Source organism: Antechinus flavipes, chromosome 3 (genome assembly GCF_016432865.1).
Source record: "Antechinus flavipes isolate AdamAnt ecotype Samford, QLD, Australia chromosome 3, AdamAnt_v2, whole genome shotgun sequence".
Lineage (NCBI taxonomy): Eukaryota > Metazoa > Chordata > Mammalia > Dasyuromorphia > Dasyuridae > Antechinus > Antechinus flavipes.
In genome coordinates, this window is record NC_067400.1 from 593,767,247 (window position 1) to 593,781,637 (window position 14,391).

General features: G+C 52.5%; 1 protein-coding gene across 2 annotated transcripts in view; it reads right to left on the reverse strand.

The window, feature by feature from the left end:
* Positions 1-13,152, reverse strand: part of MFN2 (mitofusin 2) — a 26,169-nt gene extending 13,017 nt beyond the window's left edge. The window contains exons 1-9 of one of the 2 annotated variants that reach the window (XM_051988527.1): positions 13,037-13,152; positions 11,979-12,085; positions 11,508-11,599; positions 6,920-7,098; positions 3,158-3,293; positions 1,903-2,065; positions 859-983; positions 358-466; positions 87-194 (exon numbers count right to left, since the gene is read on the reverse strand). In XM_051988527.1, the coding sequence (XP_051844487.1) occupies positions 87-194; positions 358-466; positions 859-983; positions 1,903-2,065; positions 3,158-3,293; positions 6,920-7,094 (816 nt within the window). In that variant the 5' untranslated portion in view covers positions 7,095-7,098; positions 11,508-11,599; positions 11,979-12,085; positions 13,037-13,152. The remainder of the gene's footprint in view (positions 1-86; positions 195-357; positions 467-858; positions 984-1,902; positions 2,066-3,157; positions 3,294-6,919; positions 7,099-11,507; positions 11,600-11,978; positions 12,086-13,036) is intronic. The other variant, XM_051988528.1, reaches the window with a different exon arrangement.
* Positions 13,153-14,391: the final 1,239 nt, after the last annotated feature.

A 14,391-nucleotide genomic window follows, 5' to 3' on the forward strand; every position in this document is an offset into this window, starting at 1 on the left:
CTCCAATACCAAGGCAGTCTGAAAGCACATTTATGCTGGGGAGACCCGGAGCCCCTTCCGGGGATACACGGGCAGCGACCACCCACCTCCTCCATGTACTCCGGCTCCGAGGCAGAGGCGTCCCAGCGGTTGTTGAGGATGAAGATGTTGGGGCGAGAAAGGCGTTCGCTCACCTTGTGGAAGAACTGCTTCTCCTGTAAACAAAGAAGCCCTATCTCAGGGGAGCCTCGGCCACAGTGGGAGGAAGAGGGGGAGGACAGAGAGGGAGGAGGAAGGGGGAAGGGGAGGGGGGAGAGGAGAAAGAGGAAAGGAGAGGAGGGAAGAGGAGGAAGAGGAGGAGGAGGAGGGAGGGGTTACCGTCTGCATCAGTGTGGACTCCGAGTTGGCCACCAGTACAAACACATCAGCATCTAGGCAGAACTTGTCGATCCAGCTGTCCAGTTCTGTAGTGACATCAATCCCAGGGCTAAAGGGCACAAAAGGAAAAGAAGCATGTCATCACTACAAAGAGAGCAAAGGAGGAACTCGTTTCTTCCCCTGTGGAAAAATCAGAAGGTTCTACACCACCCCCGCATCTGAAGCCATGAGCCCACAGAGCCAGAAAAATCAGGCTGAGCCTTGACGGCCAGCCGGCTGCGAGTGAAAAACCCGCCTTGGGAAATGTGCCCGTGAAGGCCGGCAGCTCATCACCACCAAGCACCGACAGCCCGGAGCTCCTACGGGGCTCGGCACGCCAGTGACAGAGGGCGGCCCGGGCCCGGCCGGCCCAGCTCCGCGGCCGCTCGGTCTCCCTGCTCCTCTCCTCTGCCCCGGGAAGCCCCCAGCCCCAGGGTCCCCAGGTCCCGTGCTCTCGCTCACCTGTCCATCAGCACCAAGTCATCTTTCAGAAGAGAACACTTGGAATTGGGCCACATCACACTCACCAGGCTGCCAGCATTCAGGAGCTCATCCTGGTGGAGGGCGTGGGCCAGCTGGTTTACTGTCTGTGGGGAGAGGGGAAGGAAGATGGCGGCAGATTCGGGAGCTGCTTCCTGAGGGACCAGCCCGCCGCGGCTCAGAGTGAGACCCTAGAGCTCCAGAACCGGAGCCAGAACAGGCTCCACACGTGGGAATGCCCCAACTCCTGAGGCAGCGCCAACTGAAGAGGCGCCTCCTGCTTTCCAGGGCCCATCCCCAGCCTGTCCCAGCCGCACAGACCTGCTCTTCTGCCCCTCGCTTGCCCCCCCACCCTTACTGACAGCCAGCACCCGGGTCCCTTCTCATCCCCAGCTGGTCCCTCTGCACGGCGCGGCCTCTGGGGCCATCCTGGATGACCCTCTCCCAGATCCTAAATCTGGCACCCAGAGGACCGGCCTGACCAGAGCCAACTACAACCGGACCATCTGCACTCCTGGGGCCGACCCTGGGTCTATTTCTGCACCCATGGGTCCTCCCTTCCATGCAGAACTATCCCCTTTTCATCCCCTCAGCTGTACATGGAAGTGAAGTCAAGGGCGGGCAGTTTACAGAGACCGTTCCCTCCCCTCTTCTGAAAATCGGGGCATCAGGCCCCCTCCAACCTGCAGCACCTCCCTGAGGACCAAGCCCCGCCCACACCCCAACGCCTTCCCCAAGCTCCGATGTGAGACAGAGATCTCCTCAGACCTCTAACGGGACCCCGAGACCAAGCACATACTGCCCTTCCTCTAACCAAGTACATCAAATGACAAGTCCGGGGCCACACAAGGAGGGTCCATACCCCCGGCAGACTACCTGCCCCTTCATACTCTAGAGAACAATGCCGGAAACAAATCGTCTGTGCTCAGGAGGCCTCCAGAGGGCTCAGGGCCTGCTCCGGGCCCCCCGCCCCTGGGCCCTCCTGACCAGGCCCGAGGCCCCCCGGGGGCCCTCGGCTCTCATTACCTTGACGCTCTTCTTCTCTTCGGAGCCCTCGGTGAGCAGGAAGGCCTCGTGGCCATCTGTCCCCTCCACCCGGAGGAAACAGTTGGTGGTGTGGCCAATCCCCGAGGGCAGGACTTTGTCCCAGAGCATGGCATTGATCACGGTGCTTTTTCCATTGCTTGTCCTGGAAGAGAATCACAGCCATCAGCAGCCACCCACAAGGACGCTGTTGGCTAAGTGCAGACTGCCGCCAGGCAGCCCACAAAGGGGCTTCTGGGTTTGGGAGGGCTCTTCTGGGTCCACAACTTCTTCTCTTCTCCAGACTCAATCACCCCAAATCCTTTCTCATTTTATTAAAGGGAGATAAGGTGAGGGGGAGGGAGAAGATGCTAAAAAATAAACCTTCATTTATTTATTTTGTTTTTAATGCCCCTCTAAAAACATGGAGCCCCTCCCTCTCACCCAAAGGTCACTCTTCAAGGAAGAGTGACACAGAGGGAAGAATGAAGGGCTCTCCCATATGCTCTGAGAGCGGTGCTTTGTGGTTTACAAAGTCTCTCCTCACAACAACCCGGGAAGCCGGTAGTCCGAGCTTTACTCCAACTTGGTACATCCCAGGATACGAAGTCCTTTTAAAAATAGTTCAATCTTGCTGACTCATCCAGCTTCGGCTTCCACCTCCTCCCAACCTCTCCCTCTCCCCCCCTCTTTTTTCCTCTCCCTTTTCACGGCATTTACAGGTGTCAACAACTTTCTCTTCACTCTAATGAGATCGTAAGATCTTGTTTTACTGGTTTTTATGAGGGAATACTATGTACTGTTATTATGTGTTGGGTTCCTCCAAACCAGGGAGGTCAGCGCCCTGAGGACAGGGACTATGTCTCATTTACACTCTCTCTTCTTCAAGCATCTGCTGCCCCGGGCTTTGTACAAAGGAGGTGCTTAATAATGTTTATAGATAAGTCAAATGTCCAAAAAAAAAACGCCATGCTATTAACCCCCCATGGTGAGGGGCTGAAGAGCTAGATTCCTCATTGCCCAGCTCCCCGAGCAATAGAAGCCAAGCCGAGTTTCTCCCTGCAGTTTCCAGATCATCCCAGATCAGTCTGCACACTGAGCCCAGCTCAGTCTCAGCAGCTTTTATTTTAAAAGAGGATCTCTGGGCTCCAATGTAGGAAGAACAAGACAAGCCAGTGGGCCTGGAGGATGCCATATTTGCTGCCAGTGTGGACCCTCAGATCCACAAAGGACGGGGCTGAGGGGGCTGGGGTCTCACCTGCCAAAAAAGGCCACCTTCATGTGCCGCCGGGCCAGGACCTCACTGATGCCCTTCACCTTGGCCAAATAGGCCTTGACCTCCAGTACCTGCTCTTCGGTGGTGACGGGATCAAGCTCCACATTTCTGTGAGTATCTGGGGGAGGCAAAATGAAGTCGAAGAGTCAGACATACAGAAGAGATGGTGGCAAAATGAAAAGGTTGGGGTTCAAATTCTGCCTCTAATCTTTGTTAACCTGAGCCTGTGATCTTCTCAACAATACAATGATTCGAGACAATTCCAAAAGAATCGATGGGAAATGCCATCCACATCCAGAGAAAGAACTAAGAAGTTTGAATGCAGATGAAAGCAGTCTAATTTCATTCTAAGGTTTTTTTCCCATGGTTTTCCCTTTATTCTGTTTCTTCTTTTACAACATGACTAATGTGGAAATGTATTTAACATGATTGCACATGTATAAGCTACATCAGATTGCTCATTATCTAGGGGAGAAAAAAAAAACTAAGGACTCAAAATCTCATTAAAAATGAGTGTTAAAAACTATCTTTATGTTTGTTTACCAAAAAATGGAGCTTTTGGGCCAAACACCTGACTTCCTCAGGCCCTCATGTAAAGGTCTGCAAAAAAAAGCCCAGCGGCCACTGAGATTCTTCCTAGTTCTGGGTCTATGAAGTTTCGAGTTTGATAGGACATTTTTATTAATAAATGACACAAAGAGTCAGGTGGTCAAAATAATTCCAGAAGAAAAACCTGAATGGTACCCTGAAGCAATGAAGCATCCTTGAAAAGATATAAACCTTTATTATCTCATTAATTCTCAGAATTGTAGAAGGAGGAGAGACAGGAAGGATAAGCCCAATTTTCTAGACAGAGAAAACAAGGCAATGGCTGACGTGGGAAAAGAACCGGGGCCTGTGGGATTCTCGGCAGACTGCAGTCTGGAGAACCTGGGAGGCTCTAGACTCTAATCCTTCTGGCTCTGGAAGACCCCAGGGTTCAGATACATTGTGTCTTACTTCCCTGGGGCCACCTAGGTAGTAACTACTATTGGGAGATCTGAAGCCATGTCCCTGGACTCCAGACTCGTGCTGGAGTGAGTTAGCAGTGGTAAGGTAGGAGACTTCAGTAATCTTGTGAGCCTCCTGGCAAACTCTAAGAGACCATTGGGACACGCCCCCAATTCCTTGTCCATTCTGAAGCCTCTGAGACATGCTCACTAGCAGCCCTAACACACCCGACTGGCTGCTAACGCTGAGCAGGCCACGGCAGAAGCTAGAAAGCCCAGCCGTCTCCTGGTCCACACGCCCAAGGTCAGATACTTCTGCCTTGATGTGACTGCAGTGACTGGAGCGTCTGGAATGTCCAAGTGACGAGCGGGAGCCCTTCTGGCTGGACATTAGCTGCTGTATTAAAAACAAACTCACAAAAGCAATGACCAACCCAACTGCACCTCCCCCACGCTGCTATTAATCCAGGATAATCTGGGGACCATGGGGCCTGGGAGGCTCAGCTCTTCCACCAGCCCCTCCCACTGAGAACATTCCTTGCTATCAGAGAAGACAAACAGGAAGGCCCCATCCCCGGAGGCACAATCCACAAGCCTTCATCAAATGCCCAGTAGCTTTTGTCAGCTGGGCCCAAAAGTAAACAGCAGAACAGCAAGCCAAATGATTCTTCGCAAATCACACAAACTTTCTCCACCATCTTTTACAGACCAATATTCCCCCTGGGATGCTAAGTAGCTAAGAGTCACAGAAAAACAGGATTCACCTCAAAACTTCAGGAGATCCGAAGGGCAGCAGAAAGCCGGAGTGGATGTGAGTCAGCCATAGCTTATGCCCAACAATTTATGTCCACAAAGTGGCTTTTACAAGCGATATCCTTTAGGAGCCACAGAGCACTTCCAAGTTTAGGAATCCTTTCGATAACATCATCTTGTTTAAGTTTCTTAGTAATCCTCTGAAGGGGGGACTATCAAGTTTTATGCCCATTTCACAGATGAAGAACTGGAAGCTCAGAGAGATGTACCTTTTTCAAGACATGTCTAATTCAAGACAACATGTCTAATAGGGATCTGAAGTGGGACTTGAACCCACACTTTTCCTGGCTCATGGGCTCGGGCCCTACCTGGGTTTCATTATGAGGGGGTGACCACACCAAAGGCTTTTACCCTCTGGCTCAGCAGCCTGAGCAGTCTTAAAACTATTAAGGTACAAAGGAGGGGCCACTCCCCTTGGAAGTTTCTTACTCTAGTGAAATCTGAGGCCTGGACAAAACTTTAGGCCAACCAGAAAGGGGGGGAGGGGAGGACCAGTCCTGTAGTAGGAGGGGAGCGGAAGACAGCCTGGGGGTTCCCAGAATTCATAATAAATTCAGACAAGGAGGGAAAGGCTCCCCCTGGGTTCAAAGCCCCTGTGGAGCCCTCACTGCCGGCCTGTGAGCTGGACTGAAGGGCCGACACTGGATTCCTGCCACGTGTGGGTGCCGGCCCAGAGCACCTGCCAGAGCCAAAGGGAGCTCAGAGGTCACTGCCAGCCCAGCCCCGCCTTCTTCTCTTTAGGCCAGAGAGGTAAAAGATCATAGAGCTTATAAATACCAGTGGGCCTGGACTGCAAGCTCTCTGGTACTAAACTTAGCTCTGTTCTAATCTCTCATCCAAAGCAATCCTAGAATGGCAAAGCTGAAAAGATTGCGGGAGACTCTGCGTGCTGCCATCAGTCCCAGAACACCCCGAGTGAGCTTCTCCCTCTGGTGACTCCTCCAGCCTTCACTGCCCATCCTGGTCTGCTCTCATTGTCTCCTTCCCCTCAAGCAAGGACCCCCTTTTTCTGGCTCCCTTCCCTCCTTAGACCAGAAGCTCCCCACAGGCTTCTATGTACATATGCTAGAGCCTGGCCCACAGAACATGCTTTCTAAATGCTGCTGCCTGCCCTGCAGCCCCGGCCTCTCCTTTCCCAGGGAAGGCAGCCAAAGACAGATTTAGCCACTGACCTGCAAGACTTCAGACAGTGCAACCATGCTCATGAGGAAAACACAGCTGATTTAGAGAAACGGGACAAGCTTAAAACTCTTTCCATTGCACACATGGTAGGAGGAGGCAGAAGCGCGAGTCTAGAGTCCAGGGACCTGGCTTCAAATCCTCCCTCGAGTAGTTACTACCTAGGTGGCTCTAACAGGTAAGACACAATGTGCCTGAACCTGGGGTCCTCCAGAGCCAGAAGGGTTAGAATCTAGAACCTCCCAGGTCCTCCAGGGCCAGAGGGTTTAGAGTCTAGAACTTCCTGTGATGATCCTCATTAACAGCAGGGGCACCAGGAGCCAGGGGGTGCAGAGCAGCTCAGAAGCAGTAACTACCCCCCAGTTCAATCCATCCCCAGGCCCAGAAGAAGCTGAACTGTTTAGAAGTTAGCCTGTAAGCTCAAGCTCAGACACTGGCCAAGCACAACACTGGATCCGGATCCAGGTCTGTTTATCAGCTGTGTGACCTTCACCTTTGTCACCTGTCCAATGAGGGGCTGGGCTTTCCCCCTCCCCCTCCCTTAATGCTGAGATCCGCTGGGATCCCCGATCACTGTTTCCTATGGAATCTCAAGAACAGGGAGAGGCCCAAGGGCCAGTGACAGAAGCAGTGCTTCAACCCTCCTTAATTAGGACCCCGTGTGGGGATGAGCCCCCCAGCAGGGACGCTGTGACTCACAACGGCACCAGACATCTGGGGGGGACTGACTAAGATGCTCAGCACTGTGTCAGACCCCACTTACCCTCTAGGAACGTCGCGCTCTCCTGAATATATGCCCCCAGTTGCTCAAAAATGCCATTGATCTTCTTCTTGGCAGTGACAAAGTGCTTGAGTGGAGACGCATTCACCTCGGCCATGTGTCTTTTGTCCTTCTTGATTGAAACAATGGGGTTGCAGTGAGAGAAGATCAGGGACATTGCGCTGTGGAGAAAAGCAGCGTCTGTGAGGGCGACAGGCCAGAGGTGCCCGCGCTCCTGGAAGGGCCTCAGAGGCCCACCCCTAGTTTTACAGGAGAACCAGCTGGGACCCTGGATGGGAAGGGAGCTGCACAAAGTCCCCCAGCGGGCAGCAGGATCTGAGCTCCTGTCCAGGGACTCCCAAATCCAGTCTCCTTCCACTGCCCCACAGGGCACTCTACATAAACTAGCGTTGGTGGGTTTTTTCTGAATTGGAGGAAGGAGAGCTAAATAGCTATTTCCTGGATCAGACTGCTCTTTGATCTTTTTACATAAAGCAGAGAGTAAAATTAGCCTCCGATTGCTTGCCCCTAGCCATCACCCAAAGACACAGAGCACTGTGAAAAGAACATGGGAAAGGGAAGATCAGAGGTCACAGCCGAGACCCGAGCAAAGGACCGTGAAGACGCTGGGCTCAGGGAGGCATTGTGAGCAAGTCACGAGCTCCTCTGGGAGAGGTTCGGTCACGTGAGAGCGAGAAGAGCTGCCTTCTCCAAGCACACGGAGGTGATCCAGTACCAATGAAACCGGCCCCTTCCCTCCGGGCAGAGGGCTGGCAGCCGGCCGAAAGAGCCCGAGCTTGGCTGGGCCGCCAGTCTGGCCGTGCCTATTCAGTGTCCCAGGGACAGAGAATGCACCTCAGAGGCCGTTCTGCCCAATGTCAGAGCTTGTGACAGCCAGGACGGCCTCCAGCATGCGACACGATCAGCAGTGGGAGGCAAAAACAGATCAACAGAGAAATGGGCTAAAGACAATAAGAAAGCTGTAAAGTCGTGTGCCGGGTTCCAAAGAAACCACCAAGTGCTGAATGGGGGGTGTCTCCTTGTTAGAACTTCAGCTGCTCCAGAAGGGGACTGTATCTGTGCCCCAAACACCTAGCAGAGGGCCTGGCACATAGAAACTGCTTTGGAAATGCTTGCAGATGGATGTGAAAGAGTTTTCATGCCTCAAAGCTCAAAGGGCATCAAAAGTGTGATTGCCAACTGAAAAACCCTACCTGATTCCAGCTTGCCTTAAAAGAAACCTAATACCCAGAATGAAAGTTAGATCGATCTCAGGGCACTTTAGACCCTGATCAGCTTCTATGTGAAATACTTTAGGAAATGCTGGCTCTGAACATGCAAGATAGTGCACCAGCTGCGAGATCGAGGAGACTTGGGCCAGGTAAAGATGAACTGAAAGAGCGTCCAGCCTGAAAAGAAGACTTAGGCAAGCCTAAATTACTGTTTGTCACCTTTCACGGAATCACCATGAGGAAATTGAAGGGGACTTGCTTTTTTAGTGGCAGAAGACAGAACTAGGTTCAGTGGATGAAAAGCATATTTCACCAGAGACAGAAAGAAAGCTTCCTAGTGGAGCTATCCAAATGGGAGTCTCAGGAGATAGATTTTCCCATCACTGGAGCACTTCATGTAAAAGCTGGAAGATGCTTTGATGGGCAGGTCATGCAGGGCTTCCTGATGCCGATAAAGGATGGCCAGGGAACCTGTGAGGCCGGATCCAGCTCTAAGATTCTATGGCCCCAGAATCTAGGAACTGCAAATGTGCTAAGTGAGCTCTCTATCCCAACAAGATCTGAGTCCAATCCACACCTGTCAAACTCCTAAAAGATACTGTCTGAATTCATAGCTTCATCCCCATGCTCCTGCATAGCTACCCCCAATGAGCGCAACAATTCACCCTCTTAAGATTTCCCTCTTAAGAATTCCCAGTACTTTGGGTTCATTTGAATGTCCCCTTCTACACAAATCCTTCCTTAATCTCCCCAGTTTTTAGCTCGTTTCCCATCTTCTAATTGTCGTGTATTTACCCATGCTGTACTCTCCTGGTTTAACTAAACCGCTCAAAGTGAGAACTCTCCAGTTTGCTCATTTTCCAATCATCTAAGCAATGCTTTGTACATGGTAGAGGGCAATCAATGTTTGTTAAACTGAATCTCTTTATAAAGAGATTCATCTTTTTATAATTCAGCTATGACAACATGGACATGCAAGGCCCAATTAGAACTAAGAATAGAGAGTGAGGGAGCTAGGACCCAATGATAACCATACCCTTTTGCTTCTGATACCCAGAGGTTAATTTTCCCTCTTGCCAAGATGCCCCTGCCTCTGCCAATCTGATGTCTGCCAGCTGCACCACTTCCCCATTCAGCTCTCAACTCTGTAGGGGAAAGGGAAATACAGTATGAAGCATGCCCAAGGAGGGGGTGAAGGTAACTACAGCAGGAAAAGCATCAGAGATGCTCATTAGCATCTGTAAGAAACTCTTCCAGAAGCAGAAAGAACATCTAGGAAGAGTGGATGACAAAAATCAGCCAAAATCAATCCAGAAGAACAAAGGGAAAGACAAAGCCATGTGAAGAGAAGTGGAAACACCTGACTTTGGGCAAGAAGGGGCCGTAGACTGGACAACCGGAGGGGATATGACTGACCCCACTTCACTCGCCATTGCCATATCTTGTCTAGGGATCTCCTATGGCTATGGAGCTACTTTCCTTTCCTTAAGAAGTCACCCAGGAGAGACTGAACAAGGAGAAAACCAGTGACATGCTGAAAAGAGACAACTGGAAACACAATGTGGTCTTGCTCTTCCACTTCAGGCCAAAGGCCTGATGTACAATCAGTCTCTCAGAATGGAAGTCCTTAGCCCATAGCAGCTCTATTCCCAGCTCTACATGGGCTGAGTGGACCACACCCATGTAGGAAAAATTAAGCAAGCAGAGCAGAGTCATACAACTGAGGAACAGGCCCATATAAAGAATAAGGGAGAGCTCTTCCCAAATTTTTTTTACTACCCAAATTCCAGAGTCTCAAAATATATTTCTTCCCAGTCTCCACTGATCCAATACTTGGCCCAGAGTTAAATCCCTTTAGTCAGAGACCTGTAATAAGACAACTTTCCCTATAGGAATATTTGCCCAGGACAGAGAACAAACTACATCCACAAGAGGGTTACCTGAAAACTAGTCAGCACATTATAATGAGATGTTTTTTTTTTTTTTTTTTACTTTAAGTGATTATTTGTGAGACTAAAGAGCTTGAAACCAGAAGCGTTATTATAAAGCAAGTGACAAGTTAAAGGCAGATGAGTTATCCAAGGAAATGAAATGAAAGCAGTTCAGTGAAAATGTAAAATTCTTAGATGTAAAGGGATTGAAGAAAATCTTAAAACTACTCAAGTTTTAACTCCTCAGCAGTGAATGCCCTCCAAGGTTCCCTGTTGCCCTCAACTGGACTTGGAAACAGCTGGAATAGATAGGAAGTGGCTTCCTGCTCCCTTGGTCATCTGAGCCAACCCAATCAAGCTCCTGATCTGCCACAAATTCATTCTTCTAAATCAGGAGACTTCCTCAACCCTGCTGTTCTAATTGGCTCCATTTTATTCTGCTGCTTGCCCTCTGGGATATGTAGTCAGTCAAAAAACACGTAAGTACCTACTGTGTTCCAGTCACTAACAACACACCAAAGAAATTTGTAGTCAAGCATAATAGCCTCAAACGCTTATCATCCTTGGGAGATATGACCCAATTTCTTACGATAATAATGAATCACTAGCTTAACTTTAATGTATCACCTAACATTTGGGACTTGGGATCTCAAGCAAGAGCTAAAATGGCCCTTTTGCATTTCTACAATTTATTCTACAATACAAAAAAGGAAGCCAAGAATGTGGCAGAATATAAAGTAGTATGCAAAGTTTCTCTTCCTTAATCTTGGAACTCTACAACCTGGTTTCCTCCCATATAACCCCTTTAACTCTTCTGGGAGGTCCTGAGTTTCCCACTTCCAAGAAGGCTTTAGGCAAGTGGGGCCTTTCTCTTGGAAAGAGAGCAAAAAACAATCATAAAACTTCAGGAGGTAGAGATAGTCTGAGAATAGCAGATAATAAGCCAGGTTTGGAGTCACAAAGGCCTGAATTTAAATTCTGCCACTGGCACCTAATTGTGTGGATCTGGGTGAATCATTTAATATCCACGTGCATCAGGCCAGTTTCTAGGGAACATCTAGTCATGGATGGCTCGGATCTACTCATAATGCTAAGGAATTGCTATTCCCATGGAACAGGGTTGCCACATTGTTTAAATAAAAAAGTTCCCTCTGAAATCCTGATTCACGGTCATTCCGACTTCACTTGAAGATGGCTTGATTATCAGAACTGTTACTGTCTTGCTACGTCTGAACCCAGAAACAAACTCAAGTCTACGTTTCCGTTGCCACTAGTAGGATCTATTTCCGGTCTCATCAGGCTAGCTCATAGCTGAGTTTAATGGAAGTCAGTTAGGTGTCTGGGGATGTAGGAAGGAGAATGAAGCAAAAGTCTCTCATGTGCCTTTGGGTATGGAATGCAATGCCTGAATTCACACCATTTTCTTACCCAATTTTATGCAGAGCAACTTCTAGCAGGAAAAGGGAAAAAAAGGATCCACAGGACCGTCCACCAATGTAATTGATACAGAGAAGGAGAAGCTGAGAAATTAAAACGGAAAAAAATGAAAAGAATGGAGATGAAGGAGAGTTTTTCCAGCCAAAGTCAGGAAAGAACAATATGGAGAAGATGAAGAATCACAGCACTGCAGAGAAGGGAGAGACCAAGGGAGAGACATTTGCTAAAGAGTATTTATGTTAGACTCAGACGGTCACTTTCCTTTTTTCCAGCACGTTAAATCGTTCCACTTGGATGCCCCGAATGCCAGCACTTGCCGTAGGCCACGGACAAGAGCTCTGACCCAGCACAGGGAGGGTTCAGGTGGGAATCACTCTGCCGAGGGGGCTCCGCCGTAACTTGCTCAGTGCCAGCCCGGGCAGCCCCGGCTGCTCCCCACCAGCCCGCAGAATCCAGACTTACTTTTCCAGAGGTGGGATGTGTTCACAAGGCTGACATCATCAACTCTGCTGGCCTGGAAGAGAAGGGAAGGGTCCGGCACTTCCCCTCACAGGTCGGCGGTCCCACAACTGTCAGAAGGAAAGGGGGAGCTGTCACGGGGCGGCCGGCTCTCTAAACAAAAACCAGCCCCGGGCTCAGGCGGCTCCCAGAGGCCTCCTCCTGCAAGGGCACATGCCAACCAGCTGGGGAGGAGAGCAAGGGCAGGGACTAACCCTGGGGCATCACAACAACCCGGGCACGTGTGCACGCCGTGTGCCCAACAAAGAACAAGCTGGCAGAGGGGGGACCTGGCATGGAGGGGAAGGGGCCCTGGGACGGCGGCTGGCACAGAGAGGGGAACATGTAAGGAGAAGGGGGGCTGGTACGGAGGGGAAGGAGAGGCTGGCGGAGGGGGGATGGAGCACGGAGAAGGGGGGCTGGCACGGAGGGGGGATGGAGCACGGAGAAGGGGGGCTGGTACGGAGGGGAAGAGAAGGCTGGCGGAGGGGGGATGGAGCACAGAGAAGGGGGGCTGGTACGGAGGGGAAGGGGAGGCTGGAGGAGGGGGATAGAGCATGGAGAAGGGGGGCTGGCATGGAGAGAAGGGGGGCTGGCGGAGGGGGGAGCGTGGCACGGCCGGCAGAGGAGGGGCACAAGTATGGAGGAGAAGGGGGCCTGGCCCGGGAAAAAAGCTGTCCGGGGGAGGGAGCCTGGCACGGAGGGGGCATGGCACGGAGGGGAGAAGCTCACACAGGGGAGGATCGGCACGAAGGAGGGGCACCGGCAAGGGTGGGAGGGGGCCTGGCCTGGGGACAGAAGTTGTTACGGGGGCGGGAATGGAGGGTGAGGAGGGTCCAGCCCGAGGGAAGCCGCAGGAGTGGAGGGGGCGCAGGCCTGGAGGGGAGGGGCGAGGCCGGGGCTGGGGGATGCGAGCGGAGGCTTGGGGGCTCAGCCCGGCTCTCCGCCCGCCCGCCAGCGCCGACCAATTCCCGCGGCCTTCCCCCGGAGCGCCGCCGCAGCCACCATCCGCGCTCACTCACCTTCACCTTCTCTGAGCCGCCGCCACCGCCATGATGCGCCGTGACATCATCAGGCCGCGTCAGGCCGTGGAGGGGAGGGGCGCAGCGTCCGCTCCCCACCCCCACCATACGCTTCTTCACTTCCCTCTCCGGAGTCGGACGCAGGAATTGACCGGAAGCTCTTCACGAGCACCAAAAAGGTTCAGAGTGACCCCGGCACGCGCGGGGCGAAGCTTCTCGTCCAAGCCCTGCGGCCCCGCGTGGGCCCTGGCATGTGACGTCACTAGCGTGGGCCGCTATGCACCCTGGAAATCGTAGTTCTAAACGGGAGGCGGGCGTCGCTCCGCGAGGGGCGGGGCCCTGGGCTGTGCTCGGAATGTCAAGGGCGAGGCCGCCCGGGGAGGGGGCCAGGGCGAGGGTGGAGGCGCCGCTGCCCCTGCGCCCCCACCCTGGAAGGGAGAAGTCTCTGTCAATCATCACGCACTTAGGGAGTGTGCAACAGTTTGCGGGGTTGGAGGGCCCAGTTCAAGCCGGACTGTGTCCCTGACCCTGCAGGGGTGACTTTGGCCCCTGGACCTGGGAGGCGGCAGCTGAAAATGAGGAGGATGATATTTGCAGCAAAGACCCAGTTGCCTGGGTTATTATGTATTACGTAACACGTATAATCAGGACTTTGGGATTTGCCTCTGTGGGAACCAGCTGCCCCAAATAGAACATAGCGGAGACCCTGCCGCTGAGAGGGATGAGCCGGGATCTCGGCTTTTCCCGCCAGGACGGCCCGGGTGAAAGGCGCGCCGAGCACCTGCTCTCCCCCAAACTCGGGACTCGGAAGTACCCTCCGACTCGGGCAGATCCGACGCCTAGGGGTGGGATTACTAAATACCAAAGGCTTTGCGTCCCTTCTCGCAGCTAACCGAGGGGGCTCACAGAGCAGACTCGCGGCCCCCCGTGGTTTACCAGTGGCTGCAGGCCGAGCGAGGCCCGGAGCAGGGAGACCCAGACTCATCATCCCTCTCTCTCACAAGACCGGGAGGGACGGGGGAGCTCGGGAGGGCCTTCCTGGGCACGGTGACCGGAAGTCCCGGTTTCGGGAAGGGGCGCAGACTGCCTCAGTGGAGGAGGGACAGGCCGCCCTTTCCGGCGGAGATCCCTTCCGACCTTGAGAGCTGGGATTCCCGCCCCAGCATCCAGCACGGTGTTAGGCGCCCAGTCACCGGAATCGATGTTATGTTCCACAGCCAGAAACGGAAACCGTCTGGTCCGATCCCTCCATTTTGCCAGTGAGGAAACCGAGTCACAGGGAAGGTTAGTGACACGGCATCAAAGGGGCTAAAGCTGGAATATCAGAGCACAGCCCTGAGTTCAAGTCCAGCCTC